Raw genomic sequence first — 12,855 nt, 5'->3', positions numbered from 1 at the left:
AGGAAGGCGTAGGGGAAGGCGGCGCCGTCGTCGTCGTCATCGTCGTCGTCGTCGTCGCCCTCGGACGCGATTGGCCCCAGGGGGCCCTTGCCCCGCCCCCCGCTCAAGATGGCCGCCGGCGGGCCGGGGGGGTCGTGGGCGGGGCTCAAGATGGCGGCCGGGGACACGCCCAGGGCGGGGCCGTTGGGCGTTGGGTCAACCCTTGACCCCATTGGCCACGCCCCGTCCCTTGATCCCACCCCATTGCTTGACCCCATTGACCACACCCCATCTTCTTTCGACCCGCCCCCATTGGTTGACCCCATTGACCACGCCCCATCCCTTGGCCCCACTGACCCAACCCCATCCCTCGACCCCATTGGCCCCATTGACCCACCCCCATTGGTTGACCCCATTGACCACGCCCCCTCTTTTGACCCACCCCCATTGCTCGACCCCATTGACCACGCCCCATCTTTTGACCCACCATTAGTTGGCCACGCCCCATCCCTTGACCCCATTGGCCCACCCCCATTGGCTGATCCCATTGACCACACCCCATCTTTTGACCCACCCCCATTGGCTGATCCCATTGACCACGCCCCGTCTTTTGACCCACCCCCATTGGCTGATCCCATTGACCACGCCCCATCTTTTGACCCTATTGACCCATCCCTTGACCCCAATGACCCGCCCCCCTCCCTTGACCCCATTGACCCCAATGACCCGCCCCCCTCCCTTGACCCCATTGACCCCAATGACCCGCCCCCCTCCCTTGACCCCATTGACCCCAATGACCCCATTGACCCCAATGGCCCGCCCCCCTCCCTCACCCCCATCCCCGCGCCCTTGGCCCCTCCCCTCCGTGCCCTCCTCCCCCCCTCGCGGGCGGGGGGCGTGTCCGCGGCGGGGGGCGTGTCCCGGCCCAGGCGCAGCAGCCGCGCCAGCAGGAAGCGGCGCTCGAGCCGCGCGCGCAGCCACTTCCTCTCCAGCCGCGCCAGCTCGTCCGCCAGCGCCCCGTTCTGGAACACCAGCGCCCGCGCCGCGCGCCGCAGCCGGCTCCAGCGCGCGCGGTACCGCCCCCCGCCGGGGCCACGCCCCCCGCCGGGGCCACGCCCCCCGCCCGGGACACGCCCCTCACCGGGGCCGCGCTGCGCCATTGGCCCGCGGGCCGGGGGGCGGGGCCGACAGCTGCGCCCTGGGGGGCAAAGGAGGTAATTAGGGCGATAATCAGGGCTGCAGTGACCTGTCACATTAATTATGACCCTAATTAACATAACCCGTCGGATTAATGGCTGTTAATTGCGTCCCTTTAATCTAGTTGATTAATTGCGTTAATTGCATTGATTAATTGCATTAATTGCGTTTCAAGTCATCGTTGCAGCTTTAAACTCGTTGCAGTAATTGGAATTCGCTGCAGTGACCCATCGCGTTAATTACAACCCTAATTAACGTAACCTGTCGGATTAATTGCTGTTAATTGCGTCCCTTTAATTTAGTTGCATTAATTGCATTAATTGCATTAATTGCATTTCAAGTCATCACTGCAGCTTTAAACTTGTTGCAGTAATTCGCTGCATCGACCCATCATGGTAATTATGACCCTAATTAATGTAACCTGTCGGATTAATTGCTGTTAATTGCGTCCCTTTAATTTAGTTGCATTAGTTGCATTAATTGCATTAATTGCATTTCAAGCCTTAAACTCGTTGCAGTAATTGGAATTCGCTGCATTGACCCGTCGCATTAATTACGACCCTAATTAAGTATAATCCATTGGATTAATTGCACTTAATTGTGTCCCTTTAATTTAGTTGCATTAATTGCATTAATTGCATTAATTGCATTAATTGCAGTTCAAGTCATCGTTGCAGCTTTAAACTTCTTGCACTAATTAGCTGCATCAACCCATCACATTAATTATGCCCCTAATTACATGTAACCGGTTGGATTAATTGCATCCCTTTAATTTAGTTGCATTAATTGCATTAATTGCATTAATTGCATTAATTGCATTTCAGGCCGTCGCTGCAGCTTTAACCTCGTTGCAATAATTCTCTGCATCGATATTAATTACGACCCCAAGAGCTACAGCGATTAACCCTAATTAACGCCATTAATTACATGGGTTCTAATTAATGCAATTAATTAACGGCAATTAATTCCACGGGTTAAATGAGTTCGGGTCGCGATTAACGCGGCGAGTCCCGGACCCCCGAGCGCAAATAATTAATCGCCATTAATTGGCTGGGCTGCGATTAATTAATTAACGAGCTGGGTCGCGGGTCCCACGGGCTGCGCCGGATTTGGGGCGAAATCCCGGAGTTTCGGGGACTTACCCGGCGCGGAGGGACCCAGGCGTCCGGGAGGGACCCAGGCGTCCGGGAGGGACCCAGGCGTCCGGGGGGACCCAGGCGTTCGGGGGGACCCAGGCGTCCGGGAGGGACCCAGGCGTTCGGGGGGACCCAGGCGTCCGGGAGGGACCCAGGCGTTCGGGAGGGGACCCAGGCGTCCGGGAGGGACCCAGGCGTCCGGGGAGGGACCCAGGCGTCCGGGAGGGACCCAGGAGTTCGAGAGGGGACCCAGGCGTTCGGGAGGGGACCCAGGCGTCCGGGAGGGACCCAGGAGTTCGAGAGGGGACCCAGGCGTTCGGGAGGGACCCGGGCGCTCGGGAGGCGGAAGCGGAAGCGCCCGGGAGCCCCGCCCCCACCCCCCGTGACGTGTGGCCGCCGTTTCCCAGCAGCCCCGGCGGCAGCATGGCGGTGAGCGGGGCCGGCAGGGGGCGCTGCGGGCGGGGGGGGCGGGAGGCGCCCCCTGCAGGGCGGGGGGACTCCCCCCATGGTCACCCCATGGTCACCCCATTGTCACCCCATTGTCACCCCCAGGGCGGGGACGGCGGCGGCAACGGCACCCGCCCGGGACACGGGGAGCGCAGGTGGGGACACGGGGGGGCGGGGAGGGGACATGGGGGTGGGGACAGGGACATGGGGACAAGGGTGGGGACGTGGGGAGGGGGACGTGGGGAGGGGGACAGGGACATGGACATGGGGACGGGGACACAGGGATGGGGACACGGGGATGTGGGGTTGGGGACACGGGGATGGGGACACGGGGATGGGGACACGGGGATGGGGACACGGGGACGGGGACACGGTTGGCGTTGGGGACATGGACATGGGGACGGGGACACGGGGATGTGGGGTTGGGGACACGGGGCTGGGGACAAGGAGCCGACCCCCCCGTCCCCACAGCTCCTCGGTGACACCGGAACTGTCACCGGGACCAGGAGCGGCCACCGCGCGGCCAGCGGGTGAGGCACAGGGACACTGAGGCACAGCCGCCCCCGGTGTCCCGGGGTGTCCCGGGGTGTCCCCAGTGATGTCCCCATTGGTGTCCCCATTGGTGTCCCCATTGGTGTCCCGGGGTGTCCCCATTGGTGTCCCTGGGTGTCCCCATTGGTGTCCCCATTGGTGTCCCCATTGGTGTCCCCATTGGTGTCCCTGGGTGTCCTCATTGGTGTCCCCATTGGTGTCCCTGGGTGTCCCCATTGGTGTCCCCATTGGTGTCCCCATTGGTGTCCCTGGGTGTCCCTGGGGTGTCCCCATTGGTGTCCCCATTGATGTCCCCATTGGTGTCCCCGGGGTCTCCCCATTGGTGTCCCCATTGATGTCCCCATTGGTGTCCCCGGGGTGTCCCTGGGGTGTCCCCATTGGTGTCCCCATTGGTGTCCCTGGGTGTCCCCGGGGTGTCCCGGGGTGTCCCCATTGGTGTCCCCATTGGTGTCCCCATTGGTGTCCCTGGGGTGTCCCCATTGATGTCCCCATTGGTGTCCCCATTGGTGTCCCCATTGGTCTCCCCATTGGTGTCCCCATTGGTGTCCCTGGGTGTCCCTGGGGTGTCCCCATTGGTGTCCCCATTGATGTCCCCATTGGTGTCCCCGGGGTCTCCCCATTGGTGTCCCCATTGGTGTCCCCGGGGTGTCCCTGGGGTGTCCCCATTGGTGTCCCCATTGATGTCCCCATTGGTGTCCCCGGGGTCTCCCCATTGGTGTCCCCATTGGTGTCCCTGGGTGTCCCCGGGTGTCCCCTGGGTGTCCCCATTGGTGTCCCCATTGGTGTCCCCATTGGTGTCCCTGGGTGTCCCCTGGGTGTCCCCATTGGTGTCCCCTGGGTGTCCCCATTGGTGTCCCCATTGGTGTCCCCATTGGTGTCCCTGGGTGTCCCCATTGGTGTCCCCATTGGTGTCCCCATTGGTGTCCCCGGGGTGTCCCCAGGGTGTCCCCATTGATGTCCCCATTGGTGTCCCCATTGGTGTCCCCATTGGTGTCCCTGGGTGTCCCCATTGGTGTCCCCATTGGTGTCCCCATTGATGTCCCCATTGGTGTCCCTGGGGTGTCCCCATTGGTGTCCCCATTGGTGTCCCTGGGTTGTCCCCATTGGTGTCCCCATTGGTGTCCCCATTGGTGTCCCTGGGTGTCCCCGGGGTGTCCCCGGGGTGTCCCCATTGGTGTCCCTGGGTGTCCCCATTGGTGTCCCCATTGATGTCCCCATTGGTGTCCCTGGGTGTCCCCATTGGTGTCCCTGGGGTGTCCCTGGGTTGTCCCCATTGGTGTCCCCATTGGTGTCCCCATTGTTGTCCCCATTGGTGTCCCCTGGGTGTCCCCATTGGTGTCCCCGGGGTGTCCCCATTGGTGTCCCCATTGGTGTCCCTGGGTGTCCCCATTGGTGTCCCCGGGGTGTCCCCATTGGTGTCCCCATTGGTGTCCCCATTGGTGTCCCCGGGTGCCCCCAGGGTGTCCCCATTGGTGTCCCCATTGGTGTCCCTGGGTGTCCCCATTGGTGTCCCCGGGGTGTCCCCATTGGTGTCCCCATTGGTGTCCCCATTGGTGTCCCTGGGTGCCCCCAGGGTGTCCCCATTGGTGTCCCTGGGGTGTCCCCATTGGTGTCCCTGGGTGTCCCCATTGGTGTCCCTGGGGTGTCCCCATTGATGTCCCCATTGGTGTCCCCATTGGTGTCCCCATTGGTGTCCCTGGGTGTCCCCATTGGTGTCCCCATTGGTGTCCCCATTGGTGTCCCCATTGGTGTCCCTGGGGTGTCCCCATTGGTGTCCCCATTGGTGTCCCCATTGATGTCCCCATTGGTGTCCCTGGGGTGTCCCCATTGGTGTCCCCATTGGTGTCCCTGGGTTGTCCCCATTGGTGTCCCCATTGGTGTCCCCATTGGTGTCCCTGGGTGTCCCCGGGGTGTCCCCGGGGTGTCCCCATTGGTGTCCCTGGGTGTCCCCATTGGTGTCCCCATTGGTGTCCCCATTGGTGTCCCCATTGGTGTCCCCATTGGTGTCCCTGGGTGTCCCCATTGGTGTCCCCATTGGTGTCCCTGGGTGTCCCCGCAGTGTCCCCATTGGTGTCCCCATTGGTGTCCCCATTGGTGTCCCCATTGGTGTCCCTGGGTGTCCCCTGGGTGTCCCCATTGGTGTCCCCATTGGTGTCCCCATTGGTGTCCCCATTGGTGTCCCTGGGGTGTCCCCATTGGTGTCCCTGGGTGTCCCTGGGGTGTCCCCATTGGTGTCCCCAGGGTGTCCCCATTGGTGTCCCCATTGGTGTCCCCATTGGTGTCCCTGGGTGTCCCCGGGTGTCCCCATTGGTGTCCCCATTGGTGTCCCCATTGGTGTCCCCTGGGTGTCCCCATTGGTGTCCCCATTGGTGTCCCCATTGGTGTCCCTGGGTGTCCCTGGGGTGTCCCTGGGTGTCCCCATTGGTGTCCCCATTGATGTCCCCATTGGTGTCCCCATTGGTGTCCCCATTGGTGTCCCCGGGGTGTCCCTGGGTTGTCCCCATTGATGTCCCCATTGGTGTCCCTGGGTGTCCCTGGGGTGTCCCTGGGGTGTCCCCATTGGTGTCCCCATTGGTGTCCCCATTGGTGTCCCCATTGATGTCCCCATTGGTGTCCCCATTGGTGTCCCCATTGGTGTCCCCATTGGTGTCCCCATTGGTGTCCCTGGGGTGTCCCCATTGGTGTCCCCATTGGTGTCCCCATTGGTGTCCCTGGGGTGTCCCCATTGGTGTCCCCATTGGTGTCCCCATTGATGTCCCCATTGGTGTCCCCATTGGTGTCCCCATTGGTGTCCCTGGGTTGTCCCCATTGATGTCCCCATTGGTGTCCCTGGGTGTCCCTGGGTGTCCCCATTGGTGTCCCCATTGGTGTCCCCATTGGTGTCCCCATTGGTGTCCCTGGGTGTCCCCGGGGTGTCCCTGGGGTGTCCCCATTGGTGTCCCTGGGTGTCCCCATTGATGTCCCCATTGATGTCCCCATTGGTGTCCCCATTGATGTCCCCATTGGTGTCCCCATTGATGTCCCCGGGGTGTCCCTGGGGTGTCCCAGGGAAACTGAGGCACAACTGACCCCGTTGTCCCCGCAGGTGACGCCGACGGCGCCGCCGTGGCCGCCCCCCCCCCACGTCCCCACCGCTGCGGGGAGTGCGGCAAGGCCAGTGCTAATTACCTTCGTTATCTCTTAATTACCGGGGTCGGGTAGCTCTGGGGGGTTGGTTTGGGGAGGATTCGGGGGGTATCGGGGTCTCCTTGGGGTCGCTGGGGTGGGTGAGGATTTTGGGGGGGCTTTGAGGGGGCATTTGGGGCCTTTTGAGGTATTTTGGGCAGGATTTTGGGTCTCTTGGGGGGGGTTCAGGGGACATTGACCCAGTTGTCCCAGTTGACCCAGTTGACCAAGTTGACCCAGTTGGCTGAGTTGGCCAAGTTGACCCAGTTGACCAAGTTGACCCAGTTGACCCAGTTGTCCCAGTTGTCCCAGTTGACCCCGTTGACCCAGTTGACCCAGTTGACCAAGTTGACCCCGTTGACCCAGTTGTCCCAGTTGACCCCATTGACCCAGTTGACACAGTTGACCAAGTTGACCCAGTTGACCAAGTTGACCCAGTTGACCAAGTTGACCCAGTTGACCCAGTTGACCCAGTTGACCAAGTTGGCTGAGTTGACCAAGTTGTCTGAGTTGGCTGAGTTGACCCAGTTGATCAAGCTCCAATTTGACCCAGTTGACCAAGTTGACCCAGATGGCCGAGTCGACCCAGTTGACTGAGTTCCACGTTGAACCCAGTTGACCCAGTTGACCCAGTTGACCGAGTTCCAATTTGACCCAGTTGACCCAGTCGACCAAGTTGACCCAGATGGCCGAGTCGACCCAGTTGACCCAGTTGACTGAGTTCCAGGTTGACCCAGTTGACCCAGTTGACCCAGTTGACTGAGTTCCAAGTTGACCCAGTTGACCCAGTTGACCCAGTTGACTGAGTTCCAAGTTGACCCAGTTGACCCAGTTGACCAAGTTGACTGAGTTCCAGGTTGACCCAGTTGACCCAGTTGACCAAGTTGACCCAGTTGACTGAGTTCCAAGTTGACCCAGTTGACCCAGTTGACCCAGTTGACTGAGTTCCAAGTTGACCCAGTTGACCGAGTTCCAGGTTGACCCAGTTGACCCAGTTGACCGTGTCCAAGACTGGGCGACCTCCAGGCTCCTCCCCCTGCCCCCACTCCCGACGCCGCCCCTCCCCCACACGCCCCCCCGTCCGCTTGCAGGCGTTCGCCCGCGGCTCCACCCTCCTGGAGCACCAGCGCGTCCACACGGGCGAGAAGCCCTTCGGCTGCGGGCAGTGCGGCGCCCGCTTCAGCCAGAGCTCCACGCTGGCGCACCACCGGCGCACGCACACCGGGGAGCGCCCCTTCGCCTGCGCCGACTGCGGCAGGGCCTTCGGCAGGAGGTCCACGCTGGCCGCGCACCGGCGCACGCACACCGGCGAGCGCCCCTACGGCTGCGCCGACTGCGGGCGCCGCTTCGGCGTCAGCTCCGACCTGGCCAAGCACCGCAGAGCGGCCCACGGGGGGCGGCAGCGCCGGGAGGGCGGCGGGCGGCGGAGGGAACGTCGTGAGGAGGTCGGTGGTGACCGTGGAGATGGTGGTGACGCCGCGGTGAATGGTGCACGTTGGAGTGAACGTCATGAGAAGGTCAATGGAGACCATGGAGATGGTGGTGACGCCACGGTGAGTGGTGCACGTTGGAGTGAACGTCATGAGAAGGTCGGTGGTGACCGTGGAGATGGTGGTGACGCCACGGTGAATGGTGCACATTGGAGTGAACGTCATGAGAAGGTCGGTGGTGACTATGGAGATGGTGGTGACGCCATGGTGAGTGGTGCACGTTGGAGTGAACGTCATGACAAGGTCAATGGAGACCATGAAGATGGTGGTGATGCCATGGAGGATGGGAAGGAGCATCATGAGAAGGTCAATGGAGACCATGGAGATGGTGGTGACTCCATGGAGGATGGGAAGGAGCATCATGACAAGGTCAATGGAGACCATGGAGATGGTGGTGACGCCATGGTGAGTGGTGCACGTTGGAGTGAACGTCATGACAAGGTCAATGGAGACCATGAAGATGGTGGTTACACCATGGAGGATGGGAAGGAGCATCACGAGAAGGTCGGTGGAGACCATGGAGATGGTGGTGACTCCACGGAGGATGGGAAAGAGCATCATGAGAAGGTCGGTGGAGACCATGGAGATGGTGGTGACTCCATGGAGGATGGGAAGGAGCATCACGAGAAGGTCGGTGGAGACCATGGAGATGGTGGTGACGCCGCGGTGAATGGTGCACGTTGGAGCGAACGTCATGAGAAGGTCAATGGAGACCATGAAGATGGTGGTGACGCCATGGAGGATGGGAAGGAGCATCACGAGAAGGTCGGTGGAGACCATGGAGATGGTGGTGACGCCATGGAGGATGGGAAGGAGCATCATGAGAAGGTCAATGGAGACCATGGAGATGGTGGTGACTCCACGGAGGATGGGAAGGAGCATCACGAGAAGGTCAATGGAGACCATGGAGATGGTGGTGACGCCGCGGTGAATGGTGCACGTTGGAGTGAACGTCATGAGAAGGTCAATGGAGACCATGAAGATGGTGGTGACACCATGGAGGATGGGAAGGAGCATCACGAGAAGGTCGGTGGAGACCATGGAGATGGTGGTGACTCCACGGAGGATGGGAAGGAGCATCATGACAAGGTCAATGGAGACCATGGAGATGGTGGTGACACCATGGAGGATGGGAAGGAGCATCATGACAAGGTCAATGGAGACCATGGAGATGGTGGTGACGCCACGGTGAATGGTGCACATTGGAGTGAACGTCATGAGAAGGTCGGTGGTGACTATGGAGATGGTGGTGATGCCATGGTGAGTGGTGCACGTTGGAGTGAACGTCATGACAAGGTCAATGGAGACCATGAAGATAGTGGTGACACCATGGAGGATGGGAAGGAGCATCATGAGAAGGTCGGTGGAGACCATGGAGATGGTGGTGACTCCACGGAGGATGGGAAAGAGCATCATGAGAAGGTCGGTGGAGACCATGGAGATGGTGGTGACGCCGCGGTGAATGGTGCACGTTGGAGTGAACGTCATGAGAAGGTCAATGGAGACCATGGAGATGGTGGTGACACCATGGAGGATGGGAAGGAGCATCACGAGAAGGTCAATGGAGACCATGGAGATGGTGGTGACGCCGCGGTGAATGGTGCACGTTGGAGTGAACGTCATGAGAAGGTCAATGGAGACCATGGAGATGGTGGTGACACCATGGAGGATGGAAAGGAGCATCATGACAAGGTCAATGGAGACCATGGAGATGGTGGTGACGCCATGGTGAGTGGTGCACGTTGGAGTGAACGTCATGAGAAGGTCAATGGAGACCATGGAGATGGTGGTGACGCCATGGAGTATGGGAAGGAGCATCACGAGAAGGTCGGTGGAGACCATGGAGATGGTGGTGACGCCATGGAGGATGGGAAGGAGCATCACGAGAAGGTCGGTGGTGACACCGAGGATGGTGGTGACGCCATGGAAGATGGGAAGGTCAGTGGCGACCATGCCAGCGTTGGACCTTGGAAGGAACATCACGAGCAGCTCGGCGGACCCCACGCCGGCGCCACCACGGCACGCGTTCCCCCCGGCCCCCAACACCCCGGTGGCGCCCACGGTTCCATGGGGAGCCCCGTGGACCTTCCCGGCGGCGCCACCGCTGCCGCCGGCGCCCAGCGCTGCCCCGAGTGCGGCCGCCGGTTCCGCCACGCGCCCACGTTCCTGCTGCACCTCCAGGCGCACGCCGGCACCTTCCCGTGCCCGCTGTGCCCGCAGCGCTTCGCCGGCACCGCGCAGCTGGCGCGGCACCGCCGCCTCCACCACCCGGCGCCGCCGCCGCCGCCCCGGCCGCGCCGCAGCGCCGCCGCCGACCGGTTCCGGTGCGAGGCGTGCGGCAAGGGCTTCGCGCAGAGCTCCAAGCTGCTGCGGCACCGCGTCACCCACACCGGCGAGAAGCCGTTCGCGTGCCGCGAGTGCGGGAAGATCTTCAGCCAGAGCTCCAACCTGGCGGAGCACCGGCGCACGCACGGCGCGGCGCGGCGGCACCGCTGCGGCGACTGCGGCAAGAGCTTCGCGCTGCGCGCGTACCTGGCCAAGCACCGGCGCACGCACGGCGCGGAGCGGCCGTTCCGCTGCGGCGACTGCGGGAAGGCGTTCCGGCAGAGCTGCAACCTGCTGCAGCACCGGCGCACGCACACCGGCGAGCGCCCCTTCGCCTGCGCCGACTGCGGCAAGAGCTTCTGCCAGAGCGCGCACCTGGCCAAGCACCGGCGCACGCACACCGGCGAGCGCCCCTTCGCCTGCGCCGACTGCGGCAAGCGCTTCCGGCAGAGCGGCAACCTGCTGGAGCACCGGCACGCGCACGCGGGCCGGCGGCCGTTCGCCTGCGCCCGCTGCGGGAAGACGTTCGCCTGGAGCTCGGCGTTCAGCAAGCACCGGCGCACGCACCGCGAGTGACCGCGGCGGCGCCGGAGCGACCGCGGCGGCACGAGACCCGGCGTGGCGTCCCAAGGCCGCGGTTCCAGCTTGGGAACCGTCCTGAGATCCGCCAAGAACCGTCTTGAGATCCATCAAGAACCATCCTGAGATCCATCAAGAACCATCTTGAGATCCATCATGATGTCCCTATGCTGTGGTTTCATCCTGGACAACCATCCTGAGATCCATCAGCAACCATCTTGAGATCCGTCAACAACCATCCTGAGATCCATCAAGAACCATCTTGAGATCCATCTTGGTGTCCTGAGATCCATCATGGTGTCCTGAGATCCATCATGGTGTCCCTAGGCTGTGGTTTCATCCTGGACAACCATCCTGAGATCCGTCAGCAACCATCTTGAGATCCGTCAACAACCATCCTGAGATCCATCATGGTGTCCTGAGATCCATCATGGTGTCCTGAGATCCATCATGGTGTCCCTAGGCTGTGGTTTCATCCTGGACAACCATCCTGAGATCCATCAAGAACCATCTTCAGATCCATCAAGAGCATCCTGAGACCCGTCATGGTGTCCGTGATCCATCCTGAGGGCCATCAGGAGCCATCCTGAGATCCATCAAGAGCATCCTGAGACCCGTCATGGTGTCCCTAGGCTGTGGTTTCATCCTGGAGAACCATCCTGAGACCCATCAAGAACCATCCTGAGATCCATCAAGAACCATCCTGAGATCCATCAAGAACCATCTTGAGACCCATCAAGAACCATCTTGAGACCCATCAAGAACCATCTTGAGATCCATCAAGAACCATCTTGAGACCCATCAAGAACCATCTTGAGATCCATCAAGAACCATCCTGAGATCCATCGAGAACCATCCTGAGACCCACCAAGAACCATCCTGAGACCCATCGAGACCATCCCAGGGTCCACCACGTTGCCCCAAGGCCACGGTTCCGTCTTGGAGAACCGTCCCGGGGTCCATCGTGGTGTCCAGGGCCCCGTCCCCCACACCCCCAGGTCCCCGTGTCCCCCGGTTTGGCAATAAACGGAGAATGGTGCCGTTCCTGACTGGGGTTACTGGGGTTACTGGGGTTCCTGGGGTTACTGGGGTTACTGGGGTTACTGGGGTTACTGGGGTTACTGGGGGTTACTGGGGTAACTGGGGTTACTGGGGTTACTGGGGGTTACTGGGGTAACTGGGGTTACTGGGGTTACTGGGGTTACTGGGGGTTACTGGGGGTTACTGGGGTTACTGGGGTTACTGGGGGTTACTGGGGTTACTGGGGTTACTGGGGTTACTGGGGGTTACTGGGGTTACTGGGGTTACTGGGGTTACTGGGGGTTACTGGGGTTACTGGGGTTACTGGGGTTACTGGGGGTTACTGGGGTTACTGGGGTTACTGGGGGTTCCTGGGGTAACTGGGGTTACTGGGGTTACTGGGGTAACTGGGGGTTACTGGGGTTACTGGGGTTACTGGGGGTTACTGGGGGTTACTGGGGTTACTGGGGTTACTGGGGGTTACTGGGGTTACTGGGGTAACTGGGGTTACTGGGGTTACTGGGGGTTACTGGGGTTACTGGGGGTTACTGGGGGTTACTGGGGTTACTGGGGTTACTGGGGGTTACTGGGGTTACTGGGGTAACTGGGGTTACTGGGGTTACTGGGGGTTACTGGGGTAACTGGGGTTACTGGGGTAACTGGGGGTTACTGGGGGTTACTGGGGGTACTGGGGTTACTGGGGGTTACTGGGGTTACTGGGGTTACTGGGGTTACTGGGGTTCCTGGGGTTACTGGGGTAACTGGGGTAACTGGGGTTACTGGGGTTACTGGGGTTACTGGGAGCGCTGGGGTGGGGTCTGGGGGGGGACTGGGAGCTGGTTTGGGGACATTTGGGGATGTTTTACCAGCGATACTGGGGGGCTGGGGGACACTGGGAGGGAACTGGGGACACTGGGGGACACTGGGGGACACTGGGAGGGAACTGGGGACACTGGGGGACACTG

At 61.1% G+C, this 12,855-nt stretch overlaps 1 protein-coding gene across 9 annotated transcripts; it reads left to right on the top strand.

The window, feature by feature from the left end:
• Positions 1-2,694: 2,694 nt before the first annotated feature.
• MZF1 (myeloid zinc finger 1) lies at positions 2,695-11,919 on the top strand. 9 transcript variants are annotated; one of them, XM_082077314.1, is made up of 8 exons: positions 2,821-2,914; positions 3,231-3,289; positions 6,397-6,464; positions 7,568-9,388; positions 9,461-9,523; positions 9,596-11,031; positions 11,452-11,492; positions 11,523-11,919. In XM_082077314.1, exons 1-6 carry the CDS (start codon positions 2,829-2,831, stop codon positions 10,865-10,867), a joined length of 3,369 nt encoding a protein of 1,122 aa, XP_081933440.1. In that variant the 5' UTR covers positions 2,821-2,828; the 3' UTR covers positions 10,868-11,031; positions 11,452-11,492; positions 11,523-11,919. The 9 variants fall into 9 exon arrangements, with proteins under 9 accessions (XP_081933435.1, XP_081933440.1, XP_081933441.1 ...); XM_082077309.1 differs by adding an exon at positions 2,695-2,741 and having other exon boundaries at positions 2,865-2,914; positions 7,568-11,031; XM_082077315.1 differs by having other exon boundaries at positions 7,568-7,993; positions 8,273-11,031.
• Positions 11,920-12,855: the final 936 nt, after the last annotated feature.

Source organism: Streptopelia decaocto (genome assembly GCF_964273445.1).
Source record: "Streptopelia decaocto genome assembly, contig: HAP1_SCAFFOLD_1076, whole genome shotgun sequence".
Taxonomy (NCBI): Eukaryota; Metazoa; Chordata; class Aves; order Columbiformes; family Columbidae; genus Streptopelia; species Streptopelia decaocto.
This window is presented reverse-complemented; position numbering and strand designations above follow the sequence as displayed.